The sequence below is a fragment of the Petromyzon marinus genome, unplaced genomic scaffold, assembly GCF_048934315.1.
Source record: "Petromyzon marinus isolate PM22_M1 ecotype Great Lakes invasive population unplaced genomic scaffold, UKy_Petmar_22M1.pri1.0 PM_Scaffold_177, whole genome shotgun sequence".
Taxonomy (NCBI): Eukaryota; Metazoa; Chordata; class Hyperoartia; order Petromyzontiformes; family Petromyzontidae; genus Petromyzon; species Petromyzon marinus.
This window is the reverse complement of record NW_027423143.1, coordinates 22501-35806: the sequence shown is the minus strand read 5'-3', so window position 1 is coordinate 35806 and position 13306 is coordinate 22501. Positions and strand designations below refer to the sequence as shown.

The 13306-nt window shown below is 52.8% G+C and overlaps 1 protein-coding gene across 1 annotated transcript in view; it reads right to left on the bottom strand.

The window, feature by feature from the left end:
* Positions 1-8559: 8559 nt before the first annotated feature.
* LOC142922805 (uncharacterized) overlaps positions 8560-13306 on the bottom strand; it is a 26146-nt gene continuing 21399 nt past the window's right edge. Inside the window, exon 2 of the mRNA XM_076063742.1 lies at positions 8560-13306. This exon is cut by the window's right edge and continues 2168 nt beyond it. Coding sequence (XP_075919857.1) covers positions 9609-12056 — 2448 coding nt within the window. The 5' untranslated portion in view covers positions 12057-13306 and the 3' untranslated portion in view covers positions 8560-9608.

Genomic DNA, 13306 nt, shown 5'->3' with positions numbered 1-13306 from the left:
ACACACACACACTAACACACACACTAACACACACTACACACACTAACACACACACTAACACACACACTAACACACACACTAACACACACACACTACACACACACACTAACACACACACACTAACACACACTACACACACTAACACACACTACACACACTAACACACACACTAACACACACACTAACACACACTACACACACACACTAACACACACACTAACACGCACACTAACACACACACACTAACACACACACACTAACACACACACACTAACACACACACACACTAACACACGCACACTAACACACACACACTAACACACACACTAACACACACACTAACACACACTACACACACACTAACACTTAATTGTGTCTCGTGATATATTTTAACTACAATTATAATATTATTAATTATAAGAGCACTTGGCAAACGTTCATAGCCTCTGTGCTCCAATTATAATTATTAACATAGCCCAGTACGATGTGTATTGGTGTGTGTGTGTTAGTGTGTGTTAGTGTGTGTGTTAGTGTGTGTTAGTGTCTGTGTGTTAGTGTGTGTGTGTGTTAGTGTGTGTGTTAGTGTGTGTTAGTGTGTGTGTGTGTGTTAGTGTGTGTGTGTTAGTGTGTGTGTTAGTGTGTGTTAGTGTGTGTGTTAGTGTGTGTGTTAGTGTGTGTGTGTTAGTGTGTGTGTGTGTTAGTGTGTGTTAGTGTGTGTTAGTGTGTGTGTTAGTGTGTGTGTGTGTTAGTGTGTGTGTTAGTGTGTGTAATGGGGAGGCGATAGTGTGTGTTAGTGTGTGTGTTAGTGTGTGTGTTAGTGTGTGTGTGTGTTAGTGTGTGTGTGTGTTAGTGTGTGTGTTAGTGTATGTAATGGGGAGGCGATAGTGTGTGTTAGTGTGTGTGTTAGTGTGTGTGTGTTAGTGTGTGTGTTAGTGTGTGTGTGTGTTAGTGTGTGTGTGTTAGTGTGTGTTAGTGTGTGTGTTAGTGTGTGTGTGTGTTAGTGTGTGTGTTAGTGTGTGTAATGGGGAGCGATAGTGTGTGTGTTAGTGTGTGTAATGGGGAGCGATAGTGTGTGTTAGTGTGTGTGTTAGTGTGTGTGTGTGTTAGTGTGTGTGTGTTAGTGTGTGTGTTAGTGTGTGTGTTAGTGTGTGTGTGTGTGTTAGTGTGTGTGTGTGTGTCGCTGTTCCGGCATCGGCGCATCCACACAACATCATGGATGCATGCCGGGTCCAAGCAAGAACATCTGCTGGACTACATAGTGACGGACCAGCGGATGCGAGCCCATGTCCTTGACACCAGGACCTTCCGTGGAGCTGATCTGCCCTCTGACCATCGACTAGTCATCTGTAAGATGCGCCTGCCATTCTTCCACTCCGGTGGTGCGTGTACACCCAGGACCCCATTCCGACCTAAAGTGGCCTGGTCTCAGCTAGCTGATGAAAGTTGCAAGCGAGAATTTCATCATCGCTTGCGTCTGGGATTGGCATCGTCCCCGACTCTTCCTGATGTCGAGGGTAAATGGGCGAGGTTTAGGACTGTGACTCATGCAGCTGCAATGGCTGCTTTGGGTACGCGGTCCAGACCTCCCCAGACACCCTGGCTGATAGAGGAGGTGTTCAGGATGGTTGAGAAAAAGCGACAGGCCCACTGCCATCGGCTACAGAATCCCACGTCAGAGAATGAGGAGGCTTACCGCAGCCTTCGCTCGGAGGTTCGGAGAGCCGTGAGGCGCTGCAAGGATGGGTGGTGGTCGCGGGTTGCTGAGGAGATGGAGTCTGCCTCAGTGGCCCGTGATCACAAATCTCTATTTAACTCCATCAAAAAAGTAACCTGCAGCGCCACACCTATTACCATCATTAGGGGAAAAAACGGTGACCCAATCTCTGACCCCCAGGAACAGGTTTGCAGATTTGCTGAGCATTTCTGTGAGGTCCTGGGGGAGGGAAAATCCCTCAGCCAGGAAAACATCGTGGCACAAAGTGAAGATGACCCTGCTGAGGCTGCGGTACCTCAAATATTTGAAGAAGTCACCTCCTGTGAGTGGCTGTCTGAGGTGCCATTTGTTGAGGAAGTACTGAAGGCGATCCAGAGTCTGAGACCAGGAAAGGCAGTGGGTAGAGATGATCTCCCAAGCGAAATGCTGAGGGAGGGTGGCGTTTGTGCACAGACTGCCCTACATGACATCGTAACAACGGTCTGGACCACTGGACGGGTTCCGCAGGATTGGAAGGATGCCCTGGTGGTCCCCCTCTTTAAGAAGGGGGACCGCACAGACTGTAACAACTACAGGGGCATCTCACTCCTCAGTGTGCCGGGAAAGGTCCTGGCAAGGATTATTCAACATCGCCTTGCCAGGCACGCTGAGGAGAGGCTTGCGGAGCCCCAATGCGGTTTCAGGATAGGGCGGTCCTGCACAGATGCCATATTTTCTGTCCGTCTGCTACAGCAGAGGTGTAGGGAATTCCAACAAGACCTACATCTCTGCTTTATTGACCTGGTCAAGGCCTATGATACCATCAGTAGGCCTGGGCTCTGGGTCGTTCTTCGTGCTTTTGGAGTACCTGACCCTATGCTCACGATCATTAAGGACCTTCATGATGGTGAGCGGGCCCGGGTAAAACTCCGTGGCCGGGAGTAAGAGCCATTCCCTGTACACCTTGGGGTGCGACAGGGATGTCCTCAGGCCCCCACATTATTTAACATCTATTTTGACCACGTAGTTCGTGAAGCCTTCAATAGCTGTACCGTGGGAATCTCCATATGGTACAGATATAATGGGAGGCTGATCGATGCCCGGGTGCGGTCAAGGGATGGCTCCCTATTGCTCAACCACGTTATGTATGCTGATGATTTGGTAATAGCTGCTCAGTCAGAGGAGGAGTTGGAGACGCTGCTGCTGAGACTGGAGCGTGCCACTAAGAGGTGGGGCCTTACCATCAGCCCCACCAAAACTAAGCACCTGCCTGGGTATTTTGTACCATCGGACACTCCACCCCCACAACTCCCAATCGGTGATGGGGCAGTTGTGGAGAGAGTGGAGAGTTTCCCATACCTGAGCAGTGTGCTTATGACTGGCTCCAGTTTAACAGCAGAGGTCTCACTCCGAATCAGTCGAGCGGCAATATCTTTTCATCGGTTGCGTAACGCTGTGTGGAAGCTACCTGGTCTGTCGCTCCGCACTAAGCTTCAGGTCTTCTCGGCCACGGTCATTCCATCCCTTCTCTACGCTTGCGAAACGTGGACCCCCCTAATGGAACATCTTCGCCGGTTAGAAACATTTAGGCTGGCCTGCCTACGATCCATGCTGGGTTTAACCAGACTGGATTGTGTGAGGAGCTCACAAATCCTTGAAAGATCTGGGCAAGGTCCCATCGGTGAGCTCCTCCGGCAGCTAAGGCTGCGATGGCTGGGTCATGTAGCCCGCATGCCCAGCCACCACATGCCGAAACAGCTTTTGTTCGGCCGGATCGAGGGGGCTAAACGGGCGCGGCACGGGCTAGAGAAGAGATGGAGTGACGTGGTACAGGAGGACGTGGAGCTGAGTGGACTTGCCGATGACTGGTACCAGCGGTGTCAAGATCGGCCTCTGTGGAGGAGGCTCGTGAAGGACGCTACTGGGCAGTTGGAGGCAGTCGCCCTCCAACAACAACGGAGGGCGGAGGAGCGACGCTCACAACAACGAGCGGAGCGCCGAGTGGCTAAAGCACAGCAGGTTGGCACAGTAGGGGGCAAAGGTGGTGCATCTGCCCAGTCATCTCAGTCATCTCAGTCAGTCGACCCGTGGCACTTGCTGGGTCTGCCCCGTGACCTCCTGCCAGCGGGTGTTCGACACTTCACGTGGCCTTAAGGTGCACATAGCCTGGCACAAGCGTCGTGGTGACGTCACTGCCACTTAGTGGCGAATGGCGTTAGTTGTTGTTAGTGTGTGCGTTTTTAGGGCTGAGTGGATTTAGGAGTGAGACGCGATTCAATGGTAACCCCTGTGACTCACAGAGCCAGACTAAGGCTCCCACAGGGTTCAGTGTTAATCAGTGAGGCTCACAGAGCCAGACTGAGGCTCCCACAGGGTTCAGTGTTAATCACTGAGGCTCACAGAGCCAGACTGAGGCTCCCACAGGGTTCAGTGTTAATCAGTGAGACTCACAGAGCCAGACTGAGGCTCCCACAGGGTTCAGTGTTAATCACTGAGGCTCACAGAGCCAGACTAAGGCTCCCACAGGGTTCAGTGTTAATCAGTGAGGCTCACAGAGCCAGACTGAGGCTCCCACAGGGTTCAGTGTTAATCACTGAGGCTCACAGAGCCAGACTGAGGCTCCCACAGGGTTCAGTGTTAATCACTGAGGCTCACAGAGCCAGACTAAGGCTCCCACAGCGTTCAGTGTTAATCACTGAGACTCACAAAGCCAGACTAAGGCTCCCACAGGGTTCAGTGTTAGTCACTGAGACTCACAGAGCCAGACTAAGGCTCCCACAGGGTTCAGTGTTAATCAGTGAGACTCACAGAGCCAGACTAAGGCTCCCACAGGGTTCAGTGTTAATCACTGAGACTCACAGAGCCAGACTGAGGCTCCCACAGGGTTCAATGTTAATCACTGAGGCTCACAGAGCCAGACTAAGGCTCCCACAGGGTTAAGTGTTAATCACTGAGGCTCACAGAGCCAGACTAAGGCTCCCACAGGGTTCAGTGTTAATCAGTGAGGCTCACAGGGCCAGACTAAGGCTCTCACAAGGTTCAGTGTTAATCACTGAGGCTCACAGAGCCAGACTAAGGCTCCCACAGGGTTCAGTGTTAAATGTGAGTGGTGATAGCGACGCCTTACAGATTGGAGTCAAACCTTGTGAGTGCACGAGTGGGTGAGTGAGTGATTGAGTGGGTGAGTGAGTGGGTGGGTGATTGAGTGAGTGGGTGAGTGAGTGGGTGGGTGAGTGAGTGAGTGGGTGAGTGAGTGGGTGAGTGAGTGGGTGGGTGATTGAGTGAGTGGGTGAGTTGTTGAGTGAGTGGGTGAGTGAGTGGGTGAGTGAGTGAGTGAGTGGGTGGTTGAGTGAATGGGTGAGTGAGTGAGTGAGCGAGTGAGCGAGCGGGTGAGTCAGTGGGTGAGTGAGTGAGTGGGTGAGTGAGTGAGTGGGTGAGTGAGTGAATGAGTGAGTGAGTGAGTGGGTGAGTGAGTGAGTGAGTGGGTGCGTGGGTGAGTGGGTGAGTGAGTGGGTGAGTGAGTGAGTAGGTGAGTGGTTGAGTGAGTGAGTGGGTGAGTGAGTGGTTGAGTGAGTGAGTGGGTGAGTGGTTGAGTGAGTGAGTGGGTGAGTGAGTGGTTGAGTGAGTGAGTGAGCGAGTGAGTGAGTGAGCGAGTGAGTGAGTGAGTGGGTGAGTGAATGGGTGAGTAAGTGGGTGAGTGAATGGGTGAGTGCGTGAGTGGGCGAGCGAGCGAGTGAGTGAGTGAGTGGGTGAGTGGGTGAGTGAGTGAGTGGGTGGGTGAGTGAGTGGGTGAGTGAGTGAGTGAGCGAGTGAGTGTGTGAGTGAGTGAGTGGGTGAGTGGTTGAGTGAGTGAGTGGGTGAGTGGTTGAGTGAGTGAGTGGGTGAGTGAGTGGTTGAGTGAGTGAGTGAGCGAGTGAGTGATTGATTGGGTGAATGGGTGAGTGAGTAATTGATTGGGTGAGTGGTTGAGTGAGTAAGTGAGTGGGTGAGTGGGTGAGTGGGTAGGTGAGTGAGTGGGTGAGTGGGTGAGCGAGTGGGTGGGTGAGTGGGTGGGTGTGTCAGCGAGAGGGTGGGTGAGTGAGCGAGTGGTTGAGTGAGTGAGTGGGTGAGTGAGTGATTGATTTGGTGAGTGAATGATTGATTGGGTGAATGGGTGAGCGAGTGAGTGGGTGAGTGGGTGGGTGAGTGAGTGGGTGAGTGAGTGAGTAGGTGAGTGGTTGAGTGAGTGGGTGGGTGAGTGAGTGATTGATTTGGTTGAGTGGGTGGCTGTATGCGTGACCGTCCGACCGACCGAGAAACTCAGCCGCTATTCTGTGGACTGCGATATAATTTATTAAACTTCCCCAAATCCCTTCCCCCCTCCTCCCCCTCCCCCTCAACCTCTCACCCACAACTCAGCGCCACGCGAGGGGAGTGACGTCATTTGGGGTGATTCTTGGGGTGGTGCAGAGGGAGAGGGGCGGGGCTGGGGGTGTGGAGACGGACATCGAAAGCCGATCGAAGAGGCAAGCATCCACCCACACACACACACGTCACACACACACGTCACACACACGTCACACACACACCCACACACACACGTCACACACACACGTCACACACACGTCACACACACGGCACACACACACACGTCACACACACGTCACACACACACGTCACACACACGTCACACACACGTCACACACACACACGTCACACACACGTCACACACACACACACGTCACACACACACACCACACACACACGTCACACACACACACGTCACACACACACGTCACACACACACACACACGTCACACACACACCCACACACACACGTCACACACACAAACACGTCACACACACACGTCACACACACGTCACACACACGTCACACACACACACACGTCACACACACATCACACACACACACACACACGTCACACACACACACACACGTCACACACACGTCACACAGGGCAGTGACGTCACACTAGGGCAGTGACGTCAGTGGTGGTAGGGGTGGATGTTGACAGCGCACGCGCGCCCCGATACAAAATACTCGACGCTAGTCAGCTGCACAGGAGAGACTTGCAAATAGACAAACACACAGAGACACAGACACACACAGACACACACAGACACACACACAGACACACACACAGACACACACACACATACACAGACACACAGACACACACAGACACACACACACACAGACACACACACAGACACACACACACAGACACACACACACAGACACACACACAGTGACACACACACAGTGACACACACACACACACAGACAGACACACACAGACACACACAGACACACACAGACACACACACAGACACAGACACACAGACACACACAGACACACACAGACACACACACAGACACACATACACAGACACACACACACACAGACACACACACACACACAGACACACACAGACACACACAGACACACACACACAGTGACACACACAGACACACACACAGACACACACACAGACACACACACAGACACAGACACACAGACACACACACAGACACACACAGACACACACACAGACACAAACACACATGCCCACAAACCACCCACACACCCACACACACACATACAAACACATACACACACATACACACACCCACACACACACACAAAAACACACACCCACACACAAAAAAAAAACACAGACACACACACACAAAAACACACACACCCACAAACACACCCACACAGACACACACACACACACACCCACACGCCAGGGAATGTGTGTGAATGCGGGTGGTGGTGGTAGGGGGAATGTTGTACAGCGCCCGTGCACCGGCCAAAATACTCGACACCGATTGGCCGCACCGAGAGCCTCGCACACACTCGGGATGTAGAGACTCAGGGTGTAGAGACTCAGGGTGTAGTAGAGACTCAGGGTGTAGTAGAGACTCAGGGTGTAGTAGAGACTCAGGGTGTAGTAGAGACTCAGGGTGTAGTAGAGACTCAGGGTGTAGCAGAGGCTCAGGGTGTAGTAGAGACTCAGGGTGTAGAGACTCAGGGTGTAGTAGAGACTCAGGGTGTAGTAGAGACTCAGGGTGTAATAGAGACTCAGGGTGTAGTAGAGACTCAGGGTGTAGTAGAGACTCAGGGTGTAGTAGAGACTCAGGGTGTAGTAGAGACTCAGGGTGTAGTAGAGACTCAGGGTGTAGTAGAGACTCAGGGTGTAGTAGAGACTCAGGGTGTAGTAGAGACTCAGGGTGTAGTAGAGACTCAGGGTGTAGCAGAGGCTCAGGGTGTAGTAGAGACTCAGGGTGTAGAGACTCAGGGTGTAGTAGAGACTCAGGGTGTAGTAGAGACTCAGGGTGTAGTAGAGACTCAGGGTGTAGCAGAGGCTCAGGGTGTAGTAGAGACTCAGGGTGTAGCAGAGACTCAGGGTGTAGCAGAGACTCAGGGTGTAGTAGAGACTCAGGGTGTAGCAGAGACTCAGGGTGTAGTAGAGACTCAGGGTGTAGCAGAGACTCAGGGTGTAGCAGAGACTCAGGGTGTAGTAGAGACTCAGGGTGTAGTAGAGACTCAGGGTGTAGTAGAGACTCAGGGTGTAGCAGAGACTCAGGGTGTAGTAGAGACTCAGGGTGTAATAGAGACTCAGGGTGTAGCAGAGACTCAGGGTGTAGTAGAGACTCAGGGTGTAGAGACTCAGGGTGTAGTAGAGACTCAGGGTGTAGTAGAGACTCAGGGTGTAGTAGAGACTCAGGGTGTAGCAGAGACTCAGGGTGTAGTAGAGACTCAGGGTGTAGTAGAGACTCAGGGTGTAGTAGAGACTCAGGGTGTAGCAGAGACTCAGGGTGTAGTAGACACTCAGGGTGTAGTAGAGACTCGCAGAGACTCAGGGTGTAGTAGAGACTCAGGGTGTAGTAGAGACTCAGGGTGTAGCAGAGACTCAGGGTGTAGTAGAGACTCAGGGTGTAGTAGAGACTCAGGGTGTAGCAGAGACTCAGGGTGTAGTAGAGACTCAGGGTGTAGTGGAGACTCAGGGTGTAGCAGAAACTCAGGGTGTAGCAGAGACTCAGGGTGTAGTAGAGACTCAGGGTGTAGTAGAGACTCAGGGTGTAGCAGAGACTCAGGGTGTAGTAGAGACTCAGGGTGTAGCAGAGACTCAGGGTGTAGTAGAGACTCAGGGTGTAGTAGAGACTCAGGGTGTAGCAGAGACTCAGGGTGTAGTAGAGACTCAGGGTGTAGTAGAGACTCAGGGTGTAGTAGAGACTCAGGGTGTAGAGACTCAGGGTGTAGTAGAGACTCAGAGTGTAGTAGAGACTCACAGAGACTCAGGGTGTAGTAGAGACTCAGGGTGTAGCAGAGACTCAGGGTGTAGTAGAGACTCAGGGTGTAATAGAGACTCAGGGTGTAGTAGAGACTCAGGGTGTAGTAGAGACTCAGGGTGTAGAGACTCAGGGTGTAGTAGAGACTCAGGGTGTAGTAGAGACTCAGGGTGTAGTAGAGACTCAGGGTGTAGTAGAGACTCAGGGTGTAGTAGAGACTCAGGGTGTAGTAGAGATTCAGGGTGTAGCAGAGACTCAGGGTGTAGCAGAGACTCAGGGTGTAGTAGAGACTCAGGGTGTAGTAGAGACTCAGGGTGTAGTAGAGACTCAGGGTGTAGCAGAGGCTCACGGTGTAGAAGAGACTCAGGGTGTAGTAGAGACTCAGGGTGTAGTAGAGACTCAGGGGGTAGTAGAGACTCAGGGTGTAATAGAGACTCAGGGTGTAGTAGAGACTCAGGGTGTAGTAGAGACTCAGGGTGTAGTAGACACTCAGAGTGTAGTAGAGACTCAGGGTGTAGTAGACACTCAGGGTGTAGCAGAGACTCAGGGTGTAGTAGACACTCAGGGTGTAGTAGAGACTCAGGGTGTAGCAGAGACTGAGGGTGTAGTAGAGACTCACAGAGACTCGGGGTGTAGCAGAGGCTCAGGGTGTAGCAGAGACTCAGGGTGTAGCAGAGACTCCGGGTGTAGTAGAGACTCAGGGTGTAGTAGAGACTCAGGGTGTAGTAGAGACTCAGGGTGTAGTAGAGACTCAGGGTGTAGTAGAGACTCAGGGTGTAGTAGAGACTCAGGGTGTAGCAGAGGCTCACGGTGTAGAAGAGACTCAGGGTGTAGTAGAGACTCAGGGTGTAGTAGAGACTCAGGGTGTAATAGAGACTCAGGGTGTAGTAGAGACTCAGGGTGTAGTAGACACTCAGAGTGTAGTAGAGACTCAGGGTGTAGTAGACACTCAGGGTGTAGCAGAGACTCAGGGTGTAGTAGACACTCAGGGTGTAGTAGAGACTCAGGGTGTAGCAGAGACTGAGGGTGTAGTAGAGACTCACAGAGACTCGGGGTGTAGCAGAGGCTCAGGGTGTAGCAGAGACTCAGGGTGTAGCAGAGACTCCGGGTGTAGTAGAGACTCAGGGTGTAGTAGAGACTCAGGGTGTAGTAGAGACTCAGGGTGTAGTAGAGACTCAGGGTGTAGTAGAGACTCAGGGTGTAGTAGAGACTCAGGGTGTAGAGACTCAGGGTGTAGTAGAGACTCAGGGTGTAGTAGAGACTCAGGGTGTAGTAGCGACTCAGGGTGTAGTAGAGACTCAGGGTGTAGCAGAGACTCAGGGTGTAGTAGAGACTCAGAGTGTAGCAGAGACTCAGGGTGTAGTAGAGACTCAGGGTGTAGTAGAGACTCAGGGTGTAGTAGAGACTCAGGGTGTAGTAGAGACTCAGGGTGTAGCAGAGACTCAGGGTGTAGTAGAGACTCAGGGTGTAGTAGAGACTCAGGGTGTAGTAGAGACTCAGGGTGTAGCAGAGACTCAGGGTGTAGAGACTCAGGGTGTAGTAGAGACTCAGGGTGTAGTAGAGACTCAGGGTGTAGTAGAGAATCAGGGTGTAGCAGAGACTCAGGGTGTAGTAGAGACTCAGGGTGTAGCAGAGACTCAGGGTGTAGTAGAGACTCAGGGTGTAGTAGAGACTCAGGGTGTAGTAGAGACTCAGGGTGTAGTAGAGACTCAGGGTGTAGTAGAGACTCAGGGTGTAGCAGAGACTCAGGGTGTAGTAGAGACTCAGGGTGTAAAGACTCAGGGTGTAGAGACTCAGGGTGTAGTAGAGACTCAGGGTGTAGCAGAGACTCAGGGTGTAGCAGAGACTCAGGGTGTAGTAGAGACTCAGGGTATAGAGACTACCATCATCACCTACACCACCATCATCACCAACTACCACCACCATCATTACCACCACTATCACTACCACCATTACCACCATCTCCACCATCTCCATCAGTGTCACCACCACCACCATCACCACCACCATCAATGTCACCACTACCACCACCATCACCACCATCACCACCACTATCACTACCACCACCATCACCACCACTACCACCACCATCATCACCACCACCATCACCACCACCACTCTCACCACCACCACCATCACCACCACCATCATCACTACCACCACCAGCACCATCACTACCACCACCATCACCACCATCACCACCACCATCACCATCACTACCACCACCACCAGCACCACCACCACCAGCACCAACACCACCATCACTACCACCACCAGCACCACCACCACCAGCACCAACACCACCACCACCATCACTACCACCACCACTACCACCATCACCACCAGCACCACCACCATCACCACCATCACCACCATCACCACCATCACCACCACCACTATCACCACCAGCACCACCACCATCACCACCATCACCACCACCACTACCACCATCACCACCACCACCACTACCACCACCACTACCACCACTACCACCACCACCATCACCACCACCACCACTACCACCACCACTACCACCACTACCATCACCACCACCATCACCATCAACACCACCACCACCTCCAGCACCACCTCCACCACCACCACCACCATCACCACCACCACCATCACCAACACCATCACCACCACCACCATCACCACCACCATCACCATCACTACCACCACTACCACCACCACTACCACCACCACTACCACCACCATCACCACCACCACCATCACTACCATCACTACCACCACCACCACCATCACCACCACCATCACCACCACCATCACCACCACCATCACCACCACCACCACTATCACCACCACCACCATCACCACCACCACCTCCACCACCAGCACCATCACCACCACCATCACCACCACCACCACCATCACCACCACCACCATCACCACCACCACCATCACTACCACCACAATGACCACCACCACCATCACCACCACCATCACCACCATCAGGATGAGTTTGTCACACACAGCGGCAGGCGGTGGCTGAGATGTTGTAGATGAGGTGGAAGCGATTGGACACATCCTGTAGTCCAACATTCTCCACCATCACTACCACCACCATCACCACCACCACGATCACCACCAGCACCACCATCACCACCACCACCACCACCATCAGTGTCACCACCATCACCATCACCACCACCACTACCACCATCACCACCATCACCACCACCACCATCACCATCACCACCACCATCACTACCACCACCATCACTACCACCATCACCACCACCACCATCACCACCACCACCATCAGCATGAGGTTGTCACACACAGCGACAGGCGGTTGCCGAGATGTTGTAGATGAGGTGGAAGCGATTGGACACATCCTGTAGTCCAACATTCTCCACCACCACCACCACCACTACCACCACCACCATCACCACCACCACCACCATCACCACCACCACCATCACCACCATCACCACCATCACCATCACCACCATCACTACCACCATCACCACCATCAGTGTCACCACCACCATCACCACCACCACCACTATCACTACCACCACCTCTATCACCACAACCACCATCAGGATGAGGTTGTCACACACAGCGACAGGCGGTGGCTGAGATGTTGTAGATGAGGTGGAAGCGATTGGACACGTCCTGTAGTCCAACATTCTCCACCATCACTACCACCATCATCACCACCATCACCACCACCCTCACCACCACCACCATCACCACCACCACCTCCACCACCAACACCACCACCACCATCACCACCACCATCACCACCATCAGCATGAGTTTGTCACACACAGCGACAGGCGTGGCTGAGATGTTGTAGATGAGGTGGAAGCGATTGGACACGTCCTGTAGTCCAACATTCTCCACCATCACTACCATCACTACCACCACCATCACCACCATCACTACCACCACCATCACCACCACCACCATCACCACCATCACTACCACCATCACCATCATCACCACTACCACCTCTATCACCACTACCACCAACACCACCACCATCACCATCACCACCAGCACCACCACCACTATCACTACCACCACCATCACCATCAGTGTCACCACCACCATCACCACCACCATCACTACCACCACCACCACCACCATCACCACCACCACCACCATCACCACCACCATCACCACCACCACCACCATCACCACCACCAGCATGAGGTTGTCACACACAGCGGCAAGCGGTGGCTGAGATGTTGTAGATGAGGTGGAAGCGATTGGACACATCCTGTAGTCCAACATTCTCCACCATCACTACCACCATCACCATCATCACCATCACTACCACC